We start from the raw sequence: 15,323 nt of genomic DNA, 5'->3' as shown, positions 1-15,323 counted from the left end.
CACCATCAGCACTGGAGAATTCCTCTGCATTCTTCCAGTGCAGAGAAAATAGCTCTGCTCTGAGTATCAAGCAATTCTGTGCCTTTTTGCTTTTCACATGCTGAATCAGTCAATGCCTAGTGATGTTGGGAGGAGTCAGAATCACCACCAGGCTGAAATCCAGAAGGAATTGCTCCTCATGGCTTATTTTTATATCTGTTTTCTTTTACCCTAATGTTAATCTTCAGTATAAGCTCATCTATTTTCTGCCTTTGGAAATAGGTGGAAATAGCTCTTCTTCAGGTCATCCTTATTTGTCATAATTCTCTGGATTTTGGCTTATTCCCTTTTGTATTTATAATTATTTAGGATGAAAATTGAAAGGGGTGTGAAGTGAAAAAAAATATATATATATGATGCAAAAGTTCACATCCAGACTGAACAATTACAAATTGATGGTACTACTAAATCGCCTATATGAAAGACAATCTCTACGGGCAGAACAAGTAATGAAGAACCAAGGAAAGAGCTTGGCTCATTCTCTTAGAATCAAAAAAGTGTTCTGACTTTGTCAAATTTTCCTGTTGCCCATGGAGGAAGATGCAAATTTCTCTATTCTCTTGTCTTCAGACTAATCTCTTGAAAATGGTAAGGCCATTAGATAAAGTTTCTGTAGTTTTATTTTCTTTAGTTCTAGAAGTAAAACCTCTACATGGAGAGTTACAACTTATAAGTAAGGCAGAAGCACAACTCATTATGGGCCCTGGTTTACCTGTATGGTACACAGCAACACCCAAGGGAATATCTCTCCCAGTGTCCACCATCACCACATCTATACTGGGCCATTGAAACTCAGCCTGAGGTGGCAGATCTGATTCCAAGGACACAGGGACTTGGATCTGAAGTTGGAGATATTTTTTCATATGCTGGTTTTCTCAGTCTATTAGTTACAATGCCTCCCACATCCACTGAACTCTAAGGCTAATACATATCACACAATAGGGAAGAAGGAACCTACTGCATGAACTTCTGACTATAACCTGAAAAAGGATCCACTGAGGAGCATCATCTGTGGCCCTCAGGAGCTGTAGTTTGTCACCTGACCTCCAGAGGGCGATGCTCACTAGGGATCTTTTGCTCAGTTTCTCCTCCCTGCAGTGGGCTGAGTTCTTTGTAGACAAAGACAAGTGACAAGAATAAGAGGTCAATAAGCCTCCAGGCTCATTTCAGCAAGTTTTGTGTTTGTATCTAAGCAAGAGATTTGTCCAGCTGAAATTTGAGCAGGCATCCTATTTCCAAGCTGTGACTATCTGCAATCTCCTGCCTGTTCTTGAGGTCTTCTAGGATAGGAATCTGTGTGTTCTGTGCTCAGCCATGGTCCTGCTGATCCTCCAAGTGCTGGGGATACATGTTTTCCTGAGTGAGTATGATATCCTGCAGTCTCTACACCCTCAGATTCTGTCTAGAAATGCTTACTTTCTGTAGAGAAGTCTGTACTACCTTCACAGACATAATTCTGATTTTTTCCAGGAGACACTGCAGCCCAGTCAGTGACCCAGCCTAATGTCCAGATCACTGTCTCTGAAGGAGCCTCTCTGGATCTGAGATGTAACTATTCCTATTCCTATAGTTCAACACCTTATCTCTACTGGTACGTCCGGTACCCTGGACTGGGCCTCCAGGTCCTCCTTAAGTACTTTTCAGGAGACACCACAGTTCAAGGCATCAAAGGCTTTGAGGCTGAATTTAGGAAGAGTGAATCCTCCTTCCACTTGAGGAAATACTCTGCACATTGGAGCGACACAGCCTTGTACTTCTGTGCTCTGAGTGACACAGTATTAGGGGCTACAGAGAGAGCTGAACACAAACCATCTGTGATACTGGAGTTTCCAGAGACTCAAGGTCTCCCCCTGTGGTCTTTGAAGCATCTCTTACTTTCTGATGATAAATGAGGGAAGGAGAGATGGGCAGACCCAGAGACTTGTACATAATTCTGCAAGTTCATCTGCAGTACCCCATGAGCTACTGATGAGCTTTGTTTCAGAAGCTTTTGCTCATTGTAAAAACAATATAATATAAATTCTTAGTGCTGTGAAATGAAGAAAAGGACAGTACTCTCGTCCACAATAATCAGGCCTTCAGCATTTGACCTGAGGCTGACTGCGGTAAGGGGGTGACAGTGTCAGAGGGGACATGTCAGTGAAGCTGGACTTAGAGAGCAACAGGCATGTTCCTCAAGTTCCGTGCATGTAAGTTTGTCTTCTCGTACGCTTGGTCAATCTCAGTGGTTTTCCTAAAACTTGTCTTTCTGGCTCTAACTGTGCTGATCACTGTGTATTAAAATGTTTTGTCTGACTTTGAGCAACTGTGTTTAGGAGAAGGTCTGATGCATTAGTTAACATAGGGACTGATGAGAATCATGTAGGGCTCAGACAATTGCCATGGTCATGTCAGTTCTGGAAACTATTTCAGGGCAGTGCAGAAGGAAAATAAATATTTACAATTTGTTAGTGTTCCTCCAAAGACTTCTTCATAGTTGAACTACATTGTAGCTTCCTATTCTTTAGATGCCATAAATTCTGCAAATCTTCTCCAGAAATTTATAACTACCGTTCTTTGGGATCTTTATTTTAGCTACTTATTGATTTTACCTTGTATTATTTCACTACTGGAATACTAAATATTGATTCTTATGTGGTAACATTGTGGTTAGTTTAGAAATACTGGTAAGAATGCAATGAACACTAGGGGGTCACCCTCTCTAGTATAAATACATGACTTTGTTTTGACTAGGATCAAGAAAATTTATAAGAAGCTTTCACACCCTGGCTTGAAGTCCAGAGAGATAACAAATGCTTTGGGGGAAAGAGGAGGAATTGGGGAAAGAGCATTCCAGCTGGTTTTCAGCCCACACATATAATTGTGTGTGTGAAGAGGAACTGTTGAAATCAAGAGATGAAATAGATTTTGGTCAGCAATACAACTTTGACATATGGCAGAAGAAAATATTAAAACATACTGATAAGATTTTATATGAAAAATGTGAGTGGCTGAGGGCTGTATAAGGAATGTAAATGGATTGTTAGAAATAAAATTTTGGATAAAGAATGTGTGCGCATTTAATGCTTCCCTCATCACCTCCCTTCCTCCTTCCTATTTTTGGACCATGCTCTCTTCTATCTTGAGTAAGATGATTGATTTGGTACAATTAAAGGGCATCAGCTCAGCCATATCGCACCACATGAAGATTGGTGTGATATGAAATATTGCCAGTTTTTTTAAATTCTGAAACAGAAAAATAAAATCCCTTAGCAAGCAGCTAAGAGAGCTTCCCTCATATCTCCAACCCCAATTCTGCCTAGACACCAAAATAATCTAACTTCATTCACTCATTTTTGGTTCATTCCTTTGTTCCTTTCTTTATTCCTTCTTCATTGTCTTTACTTTATTTAAAATTTGTTATTTTATGTGATTTTTGTGGAATACCTATTTTTTAATTTATTTTTGTAGCACTGGAGTTTGAATTCAGAGCCTCATACTTGCTAGGCAGGTACTCTACCACTTGAGCCACTATGCCAGTTCCTGTGGAACTCTTTTTAAATGAAAGGAATTATTGAATTATTTCACCAATAAATATTACATTTCTGATTTTGGAAAGAAGTCTTACTTTTCATGCAATTACCTGATCTCCCCATATAGCCCATCACACAGAAACAGCTGGTCTAATGAAAGGTGGAGCAACTGACTGAGGAATGAGCTACAGTGTGTGCCTGGTGGGAACCACACTGTGAGAAATCTGTTTGATATAGTGGCTACGTCAGCATCCATTTTAACACCTGACATCAATGGTGTGAAAGCTGTTGTACTCTGAAACCTTTGCCTACTTAAAACCTCCCCTATGTGTTTCTTTTCTATATAACCTGCTTGTCCTCATCTCACTGACTTAAAACTCATCATATCCACAGCTGTCAATCACAATAAAACCTAGTAGCCAACACCAGATTCTTGTGAATTAGTTTCCTATGTATGTATGTTTCCTTTACACAAGACAACTTATGAATGGGGGGAATCTGAGGGACAATGCCCATGAACTTTAATAAAGTCCTCCCACCTCCAGAGTGCCCATCACCCCCTGTTGGCACCTTTCCTTCTCTAAGATTTCTAAGTAACAACTACCATGTTTCATGCATTTAGTTTCACCTTCTTGTGTGTACCCTCTCCCTGACTGACACACCTGAATCTGACTTTCTGCTCATCTAGGTTCTCAGAAGGTCTGTGTTAATCAGCTTCTCATCACTGTGACAGATTATCAGACCTAAGCAGGGAAGAAGGATTGAATTTGGCTCATAGCTTAAGAGGTTTCATTCCATCATGGTAGGGAGGACATGATGGGGCAGAGCAACTCCCAGAATGGCAGCCAGGAAACAGAATTCCTCACTATCAGTCTTTCTTTTTCCCCTATTATTCCCAATGGGCCCCCAACTTATTGGGGTGTGTTGTCCACATTCAGAGTGCTCGCCTTAGTTAATCCTTTCTGGAAATGCCTTGACCTCACAGATATATCCAGACATATGTTTTCCTAATACCTCAGGCATCTCTCAGTCCAATCAAGTTGACAATAAAGATTAACCACGTTGGGTCCTTAACGTATGACTATTATCAAGGAAGAGACCTCAAGAGAAAACTAGAAAGAAGACACAACAGCAAGAATCACAACAAATACTAGGAAAAGATAGGGTTTTTTTTTTTTTTAAATTGAGAGCACATGCTGGATCCTATCAGAGACCATTTAGGTTTCTGTCTCCTACATTTCCAGAACATACAGGTAAAGGACATGGGAATATCTTCTCACATTACAACCTACAACCTGCTAAGTACTTTTAACATCCCATCCTAGCAACTTTATACTGTGATGGTTGGGAGATCTTAATACATAAGGGAAGAATTCTATCAGCAAATGACACAAAAATTGGTCAAGTAATGAGAGATAAAAATATCTCTGGATATTTTTGGCTCTAAACTAACATGTAAGAAAAATATCTGTTAACTGAAATGATTGCTGATTAGTAAGAGGAAATTGGTTTGATTTCACATAACGGAAAAATATTTTTTTATCTCCTGGCCTGTCTAGGTCCCATGACAAAGCTTAGTCACTGGGAAAAGAGTTGTACTCCAAAGGAACAGAATGCTATCAGATATTTTCATAAAAAAGGTTTGATTCACTTAACCAGGTAAAGAACTCAGACCAGATAGCATATTTACTCTCATACATTGAAGGTTGATCTAAAATACAAGCATTATAATATATATATATATTTATATATATATATGGGGGAGGAGTGGGTGTGTGTGTATTTGTGTGTGTGTGACATGTTTTCAAAAGTGTGACTGTTAGACAACACTAAGGGAGGAGGAAAAGAAAAAAATGGTAGAGTGAATAATACTGAAATTCATCACATCTGTGTAAATACAAGACACAACAAAATGATTGAAAGCTGTTTAACAATGCGGCGTAGAGAGAAAGTATAAGGAAGAGTAAGACAGAGGGTTAGACTGACTTAAGTATAATATATTTACAGGTATAATACCAAGGCAAACCCCTCTAAACAATAAATAGATACAAACGATGAAGCACAGGAATGTAAAACAGGTCATGTTAAGGGGAGAGTACTAGTTGGAGGGGGAGGGTAAAGGAGGGCAAATATGGTTATTGTATTTTCTACATATATGAATATGGAGCCTGGAAACTGGTCAAAGCCATTTTAAGAAGGGGGAGGGGCAGGAGAGTGAACAATGGAGGGGATGAACCCAAACCAGAGTATGTTGTGTACATATATGGAAATGTCATACTGAAACCCCACATATAATTATTATGTAGTAACAAAAAAGTTAAAAAGGAAAAATATTAAGAAAAAGTAAATGTGGCAGTTTTTACGCCAATGACATTAATTTTGGGTTTATTTTTTCCAAGCATTATTTGACTCAAAATCTCGTTATATAATTAAAGCAAGTTGGAATCAGTTTAAAAAATATTTTAACTTACAACACAAGAGGCATACATTCACCAATGGTAATATATTTGAAAAAAGTAGTTCCTCATCACTTTTTTTGCATGTAACTTTCTTAATTTTAAAAAATTTTTTACAATGTTTAAAGTGGAATTTGATGGCAGTGATAATGTGAAAACCATCAGAAGACATAACAATTCTAGCCCCACTGGTGTTGTAAGACACCAGTAAGTTAGAAGGTGAGTTAAAAGGTCTGAAGTTATGTTTTCAGTCCTAGGTGTCTCTCCAGGCTTCACAAAAGTGACTTCTGAAGATCACAAAGGGCTGAACAGTTGACAGAGAAGCCAGAGAACATGAAAGGCAGTCAGGTGATGTGTGTGTGTGTTGGGGGCGAGTAAGATTTCCTCTTGGGGCCTCAGCTCTGCCATTCTACACAAAACCTCAGAAAGCTGGAGCCTGCATCTCTAATCATTGAAGCCCAAGAGTCTGTAAATCCATCATAAGGATAATTCTGTTAGCAGAGGTAGGGAACTAGAATTTTACTGGGCATTTAGTGTTGGAGATCTGTAAGAAACATCTTTATCACATGTCTTTATTTTTCTTGTTAGTTTTATGACTGAAATTGCCAAAATTCTCTGACATAGAAACTATTACAATACCCATGATATCCAAGTTTTTCATATATCTTCTCTGAGACCAGAAGGAATAAGGATGAATAGGTGAGAAGAAAAGAGAAAATATAAGGTACAAAATTAGTAGTGGAAAAGGAAGAGAACACTACTGAATTTGATCAGCAATGTGTGGCCTGGTCAGAGTTACCTATGTGGGCCTGCAAGGTGTTGGGGAAAGGTCAGGACAGAAGGGGAGAAGTGGAAAGCAAATCAGGTGGACATAATATGCATGTCTGTTTTTATTTTAATCAACCAAACTCATGTTGGAAAAATTTTCCAAACGGTAATCTGATTTTGAGAAATTGTATATAACTTCTAATATATACTGCATACTGTCAAATAGTTTTACTTTATCATAATTATCATAGAATTCCTGATATTCTGTGTAAGACTATGCAATGTACAAAGGGTTGTTACTCTTTCTGAGACTAATAAAAGCCCTATTTATTGAGTGAGTTATTGGTTTATCCCTAAAGTATCAAGTCCTCCCTTCTTTACACATTTCATACATTGGAAGCATTGGCTCCTCCCCCCTCACGGTTCTCACCCACATCTCTGCAGAAGTCACTGTGCTGTCTCACTGGTAGCACATTAAGTTTCACATTAAGATGGGTCACAGAGCTCAGATGTAACTGGTGTTTACTGAGTCAGTGGAACCTCTTGCCTGTAAGAAGTTTTTCTGAGCTCAAATCTGACATCTGACAGAATCAAGGAAGTGGAAGAGGTACCCCAGAAACTGGGCAGGAGCCATAGAGAAGAGACTGAGCACTGAGCTGGGGCTTCTGTGGGAGCAGGTTTGCTGTTAAATTGGGAAATCAAATAAACAGTCCAAGATGAGAATTACAACTTATTTTAAAATGTAACTTCTGTGAAATTGCATAGGAGGGACCAAGATGCTCCAGGCTGACAGTGGGAGGAGGAGGGGAGGTGGCATTAAGCTCCACGCTTATCCTCCCCTCCTGGGTGTTTACTATGATATTTGATGGTTTATAGACAACATCAGTGACTACCCAGTGACATCATGTGTCTACAATCCTCTTTCCACTCAGGGATGAGAGAGTTTCAGATGGAGCAGAATCCTTCAGTCCTGAGTGTCTAGGAGGGAATCAGCCCTGCTCTGAGGTGCAGTTTTTCTATCACTGTAGGGGTGAGCAGTGGTTCCAAAAGAACTCACGTGGTGGCCTCATTCATCTGTTTTCCCTGACTCCAGACACAGAGCAGAATGGAAGTTAAAGTCAACAATAAACTCTAAGGAGCAACACAGCAGCCTGCACATCTTAGCCTCCCAGCTGCAGGACTCGGACCTTTGTGCAGTGCACCTTTGTGCAGTGGAGGTACAGTGTGTCCAGGCAACTGGGCTGCAGCCACAGCTTCTATCTGCCCTGGGAAGTGAGTATAGCAATATGTGCCTGCTGTGGGATTCCTGTTCAGGCTTTGTCCCTTCCATCTCTTCCCATCAGACATTTCAGGAATTTCATTTACCTTGCTTTGTAGCTTTTCCTTTCAAGAAATTCCTTTGCAGGGAAAAGGTTCTCATGTGGAACCAGTGGAACATCTGATGAACATATCAGGACCCAAAGTACTGATAAAATGGGCCCCCTGGCCATATGCATGAATTACATATGAACTGCTATGATGAGAAAATAATGTAACATATATGGTTGTCAAGAAATAGAAAAGAGATGACTCAATGTTGCAAATAATTACAAATTAATTTCCACAGAAGTAACAATGAGAGCATGTATTACACACACACACATGCATGTGTTTATGTTCAGATTTTTTCCACTCCTGAAACCTATGACAAATATAATGAAAAATACTGTATGACACTAAGTGTCAGAAACTCTACATAGCTTCTTACATATATGATCTCATTACTGACAATATTTCATCACTTTGTACATGGATAAACCTTAGATTATAGAACAAAAATGGCTTTGCCTGAATTCACATGATTCCTAAGGGTCAATCTGGGCTGGGATTCCCTCTCAACCCTGTGACATCAAAGCTTGCAGTTTGAGCTAGCCAATAAAGAAAACTGTAGAACATAACTGATAGCTGCTGATAAATTTCACAATGAGTTTTAATAAAGCTCACTGAAAAAATATCCATTTAGTCTTTTCTTTATGGTCCCCTTTAAGGAAGAGCTCATTGAACTTTTCTTTCATTAATGTTAATATAATGTAAGGTATTGTTTAGGAAAAAGAGGGACCCTGAGAATTATGACAAAGAAAGCTGGGCAATAACAATGAAGCTAGGAGTAAGGCCACATGTACTTGTACAATCCTATAGGGTCTGTCATTCAGAGAGGGCATTGTGTTTGACTTTCTGTTCTTCTAATGCCGTCTTGAAATTATGAATTTGTACTTGAAAAATGTGCCTCACTTTTCTAAGAGTAGTGTAATAAGAGGACAGAACAGGTGCATGAGTGTGGGCAGTGCACAGGGCTTCAGGACAGGAGCACCGGCAGGCTCAGGTTCAAGGGAACAACAAATAATCTAAAATCTGACTATTGTTTGCCCAGTTGTGAGTGCATGTGTGTGCTAGGGAATCTCAGGTGCTCCAAGTCACCTGAAAGCAGGTGACAATAAGTGTCAGCAAGTGATTACAACATGAAAGCACAAACATGGACATCACAATAAAGCATTTTGCAGAGTTATTAGAATCCTTTAAAAGTTTAGAAATTCTGGTTTTGAAAATGGATGCCAGATTGCAGAGTGAGTATCCACAGTCTTAAAAATATTAATTACATGTAAAAATAGTAACTTGAAGGAGAAGCACTATTTTCATGTGAAGAATCAAAAGAACCAATTATTCACACAGAAGTTAATTTTACCATTAACTTTCCTTACACTCAAAGGTAGAGTAAACAATCATTCTGAATTTCATGCAAATCATGAAGTCACATTCAGTTTATTGGATCTCCACAAGTCATAGAAAATGTGATCGGAAACATTAAAATGGTGCTGTATAAATTTACTTTTAAAATTAAGTTCAGACTTACATGAAACTGACTTATGTTAGAATTTAAATTGTCTGAGAAAAATTACTCCTAGAAACAACACCTGGTTACCAAATTTTGAATTTCATTCTGTTTTGTCTGATATTGATGGCAACATTGGCATAGCATAGAAAAACTCTCAAGAACTCCAATATCAGTTGCATCGTTTCTCACAATCAAATTGTTAAGAATTCTGTTTGTAAACTTGCATTTATGAAAAGCACCCTACATCACATGCAATTACTCTGCTTAAAATGATTTCCTAAAACAACTCTTTTGAAAATATAAATCAAAGTGTAGAAATGCAAGCTAGAAGAATCTTACACAATTAAGATCTATGCAGAAAATATTTTTATATAAATTTTTAATAGCAAAAGTTTTTGCAGTTTTTAAGTTTAATTTGTTACTTATGACTCACCATAAATCCTGTTATATTTTATGATACAACATTTTATAAAGAAAACTTTATTTTAGCCCCACTGGAAGAGAGCAGAGATTATAAAAGCTGTCTGCTAACTGCCAGTAGGAGAAACCTGGGGTACTTGAAAAATCTCAGCTAAGGGAGTTCTGAGAATCCTGACCAAGGTGTCTGCCTGGGAGACTGTCGCCAGAGATGAACATAGAAAGAAAGACATTTGAATGGGTTATGCTGAGGGTTCTTTTTACAGCAAAAGGCCAGGTGGTCAGAGGCCCCAACTTACCCAATGAAAACAATCCCATTTTTCTTTTCTATTTTTTTTTGCTGCACTGGGGTTTGAACTCAGGACCTACACCTTGAGTCACTCCAACACTCCACTAGCCCTTTTATGTAATGGGTTTTTTTTTGAGATAGGGTCTAGCAAACTATTTCCCCAGGCTGGCTTTGAACCACAGTTGTCCAGATTTCTGCCTCTTAAGTAGCTGGGATTACAGGCATGATCCACCAGCACCTGACACTTCCATTTCTCAGAGGACAATCTCAGAAATATACCATTTAGCCTCCTCAGGCAGAGAGCTCTTATTATAGGACTTCACCCATGCTGCCTGCAACCAAGTAGGCTGTGAGACAGAGTCAGTTGGAAGACTTGGAAAATCAAAGAAAAATTGCAGCTCAGGGAGTTCTTGGGCAACTATCCTCAATGTTGGGAGGGAAAAATTCAGGAGAAGTGGTTTTGCAGAGGCAGAAGACTTGACAAAAGTCAGCTGAGAAATGCAAACAGCACCCGGCACTCAGGCAGTGAAGGGCCTGGTGGTTGGTGGCCTCACCCTCCCTGGCTACAGCAAAACACATGGAGACTGAAAAACGCATTGCTGCATGACCAGTGGCTCACAGAAGCAGTAAGTGAAGAAATCCAAAAGTTCCCAGAATTTAGGGATGGTAGACTTCCTGCCTAGCAAGTGTGAGGACCTGAGTTCAAACCCCATTGCTTTCATAAGTTCATAGAATCTAATGAAAATGAAAACACAACATACCAGAATCCTTAGGGTATAGCAATGGCAGTTCTAAGAGGAAACTTCATAGCTTTGAGCACCTACATTAGAAAACAAAACTAAACAAAATCAAGTGATTCCAAAAAATAGCTTACTGCTGCACCTCAAGCTCCTAGAAAGAAACAAGAACAAGCCAAACCAAAAATTAACAGAGAAATAAAGAAGATTAGGGCCAAAATTAAGGAAAGGCCAAAAAACAAAACTATTCAGAGTCAATGAAACAAAAAGTTGGCTCTTCAATAAGATAAATAAGATCAATAAATCCTTACTCAATCTGACTAAAGGACAGAGGGAAAGGACCCAGATGAAAAATGGTTGACTGCAACAAATAACAATGAAGTCCAGATGAGCATGAGAAAATTCTTTGAAAACTTATATTTGAATGAGCTGGAAATTGATAAATTTCTAGATGCAACTATTAAACTACCAAAATTGAGTCAAGATGATATAAACCACTTTAGTAGATCTATAACAAGCAAGGAGATTGAAGCAGTAATAGTCTCCCAACATAGAGGTCAGTTCTTTTTAAAAAAGAATAAAGACCAATACTCCAACTTTTCCATGAAATAAAAAATAAAAAGGATGAAACACTACAATACTCATTCTATGAAGACTGTGTTTCATTCATTCCAAAGCTGGACAAGAACACAACAAAAAAGAGAATTAAATGCAATCTCTTTAATGATCATAGGCCCCAAATTTCTCAATAAAATGCATGCAAACAAAATTCAGGAATATATGAAAAAAATCGTACACCATGATCAATCTGGTTTTCCTCCAAGGATGCAAGGATATTTCAATATACCTAAATCAGTAAATGCAATATGGCACATAAACAGAACCAAAGACAAAAATCACATGATCATCTCAATTGATGATGAAAAACTCAATATCCTTTCATGATAAAAATTCTGAATAAACTTGGAATAGGAGAAATGTACCTCAACAGTTTTGAGCAAGTGCACTCAAAAATACTAAATAAAAAAATCAAAAGTCATTTTGAAAACAAAAAAATTTAAATTTTTCTGTGTGCTTTATGCAGCATGGTGGAGGTGGAAAAGCTCTCACTTAAACCCTGCATTTTTGTCGGTTGTATTTAAATTATTGTGTGATCTGCTGATTGTTCCCTGCCTTTAATTTTGTGAAAATATGTCTCTCCAGAAGAAAATTGTGTCCCCAAAGCCAAGTAAAAGTTATGGAAATCTCCCAAGCCAAAACAGGAACATAATGTGCTTAATTGAAGTAATAACAAGAAAATTTGAGATTTGTTGTAAAATGACATTGGACAGTGTTATGGGAAAAATGAATCAAGCATCTGCAGTACAGCACTGAGCTCCATATATCCAGAGAATTCATGGGTTTTCCTCAGTGGTGGTTTCCGTAGAACAACATAACTGTGGATACCAATGGTGTACTGTATGTTAAAGATATTAAATAGATCTTCAGAAAGGAGCACCTGGTGACCCACACTTCAGGAATAGAGTCCATCCCCATATCACTACTTGTGATAAATTTTTTTCTTATAATATCCCATTTTATTTCATTTTATGATTGTTAAAACAATTCATCTTCCTTCACTCATGTCATAGGAGAAAAGAAACCCAAATAGAAACGCATAACATTTCTCTGCTTCTGAAGAGGCCATGGTTTTGTTACAGTGATCTCAGATACACTAGATTGCAGGTGGACATAAAAATGATTTTGGGTTCCTCAGTGCAGTGCTATTTCTCCCCACTCTTAGACCACTCCACGTTTCACACAGTTCAAATAAATATTCCTCCATTGAATATGGTAAAAGAATACCAGCACTAGCAGGACCCTTAGAAATCCTCTAGTCCACATTCAGTTTACAAAGGGAGAAATATGTGCAAGGTGCCTGTATAAAACAATCAGCTAATAAATGACTGCAAATAGAAAGAAATTCCATTTCCTCACTTCCTCCTGAGCATGCTGTCCCCTGCCACATTCCTCCAGCACCCTATTGCTGAACAAGGAGAAACTTTTTAAATAAAAGCCAAGTCACTTTGATATCTGCTGTTTGGGTCTGAGAAACCCATTGTCCAATCAGTTTGGACCCCAGAACAGAGAGGTCCAGTTTGTGTAAATGCTTGACACGTGGACAGGACAGGAGTCTCAGGCTGAGCCTCTGCTATTCTACCAGTAAATCAATCAAGTACTCACTTAGCTACAGTAGGGTGAAGCAAAAGTGATGGTTCTTCCCCAACACCCAGATGATGTTAAGGATTTTCTAAAATTAACAGTGCATATTCATTGACCCAGATGGCATCCCTTGAAGGATGAGTGTCAACATAATATGTCAGCAGAAGTGGTCATTGTAATTTAGACACTAAAGATCACATTTTTAGCTGGGCAGTAGTGGCTCGCACCTGTACTCCTAGATATTCAGGAGGTAGAGATCAGGAGGATCATGGTGTGAAGCCGGCCCGTGGCAAATATGTCTTGAGACCCTATCATGAAAAAAACCCATCCAAGAAAAGGGCTGGTGCAGTGGCTCAAGCAGTAAGATCACCAGCCTAGCAAGTGTGAGACTGTGAGTTCAAACACCAGTGCTGCTGGAAAAAAAAAAGAATATATTGTCCACCTGCAGCTGACGGTCTGTCAAATGTCAAAGCAATAGAAAAATCTTTTCTTGGATGCCATAACTCAAAATGGGAAATATTGACCTAAATTATCTACCTCTAAGAAAAGAAAAATTTGACAAATGAATGATTTGAAAATTGCATCACGTGGATAAGAGAATGGATGAGAGAATAGAATAAATGTATTTCTACATTGAGTTGAAGTTCATTACCACAGCTGTTCTAAAATCTCCATGTGTGTGAGACATGAATGAGAGATTTGATTTATTCCCTATAACTCTGAGGACTAGTAAATAGAAATCACAGGAAAGGGATTCCACTTCTGGAAATGAGTTCATCCTCTTTTGCCAGAAATCATATATCATGGGTCAATTCTGCAGGCTCATTTTCCTATTTATACTATACCTATAGCAGACACAGAAAATATTGGCTTCCCTAGAGTTATTCTTACAGAAGTGATCAGAAAATATCAAGATACGAAAGTAGATGGGAAACACTCTTTGACAAAGGGAGATAAAAGTAGAAATTTATAGGACTGAAGAGGTTTATCAATGTTTTGGGGAAAAGAAAATTGTGTAGATCCTGGGAGAAAGAAAATGGTGATCAAGGAAAAAGGTCCATGCTAAGAGGGTTACCTCCAAGGTTAGAGGAATTTCAGGAAGGATATAAGTCAATCCCAGTATTTGGTAAATAGTCAAGGCAGCAGCAGTCCCCTTGAGAGTTGGATCATAGTGTAGAGGAAATCCAGGAAGATATAAGTCAGACATTCCACCTTAAAGACACACTATGCCTTTTATAGAAGAAAAAAACACATTAATAATAAACTTATAGGTGATTACAGTTTTCAAGTGTGTGTCTAATGATTTCTGAACATCTTTTTTTCTTTCAACTTTTGGCAGAATACAAGACACACAGCAATAGGAAAAGATTTAAAATGAATGTCAAATTCCTCACTGTAAATTAATCCAAACTAGTCGAACTGTTTCCAAGATTAGAGTATCAATAACTCTAAGAGTATGTCCCTAATCCTTTCTCAATGGGACTTGACCTTATCACAGCTCTCTTTTTTTTTCATTTTTCTTTTATTATTCATATGTGCATACAAGGCTTGGTTCATTTCTCCCCCCTGCCCCCACCCCCTCCCTTACCACCCACTCCGCCCCCTCCCTCTCCCCCCCTCAATACCCAGCAGAAACTATTTTTCACAGCTCTCTTCACTGAAGGAAATAACTCATTGTGACTGTTGTCTCTGTCCATTCTTTGGGAAAGGAGAGGTGATGGGCTAGACCAGGTTTAGAAGAGCAGAGCTTGGGATAATATGCACTTCCAATGTTCAGTGGTCCTCTCTCTCTCCCTAAGTTGAACTTTGGCTTCCATGGTCATTTTAGGAAGATTTTTCCCCTATGAAAAACTTACCTTAATGGTAGAGTTGGTTACAAAGGTGGATTTTTTTTTCATATTCATGGGAGTGAGTCATGGTGCTTTCTTGATTTGAAACATCTGAACTCAATCCATTGTTGAATAAACACAAGAAACATTCACCTTTTCTCAACTCATTAACAATAACTCAGTGGTGAGACAAATACCAACC

General features: G+C 38.5%; 1 gene segment (V, D, J or C); it reads left to right on the top strand.

Moving 5' to 3' along the window:
- The first annotated feature begins 1,163 nt into the window (after positions 1–1,163).
- LOC141421303 (T cell receptor alpha variable 8-3-like) lies at positions 1,164–1,931 on the top strand. The segment is given in 2 exon segments: positions 1,164–1,399; positions 1,510–1,931. Coding segments are annotated over 2 exon segments (468 nt in total).
- Positions 1,932–15,323: the final 13,392 nt, after the last annotated feature.

The sequence above is a fragment of the Castor canadensis genome, chromosome 3, assembly GCF_047511655.1.
Source record: "Castor canadensis chromosome 3, mCasCan1.hap1v2, whole genome shotgun sequence".
Lineage (NCBI taxonomy): Eukaryota > Metazoa > Chordata > Mammalia > Rodentia > Castoridae > Castor > Castor canadensis.
This window is presented reverse-complemented; position numbering and strand designations above follow the sequence as displayed.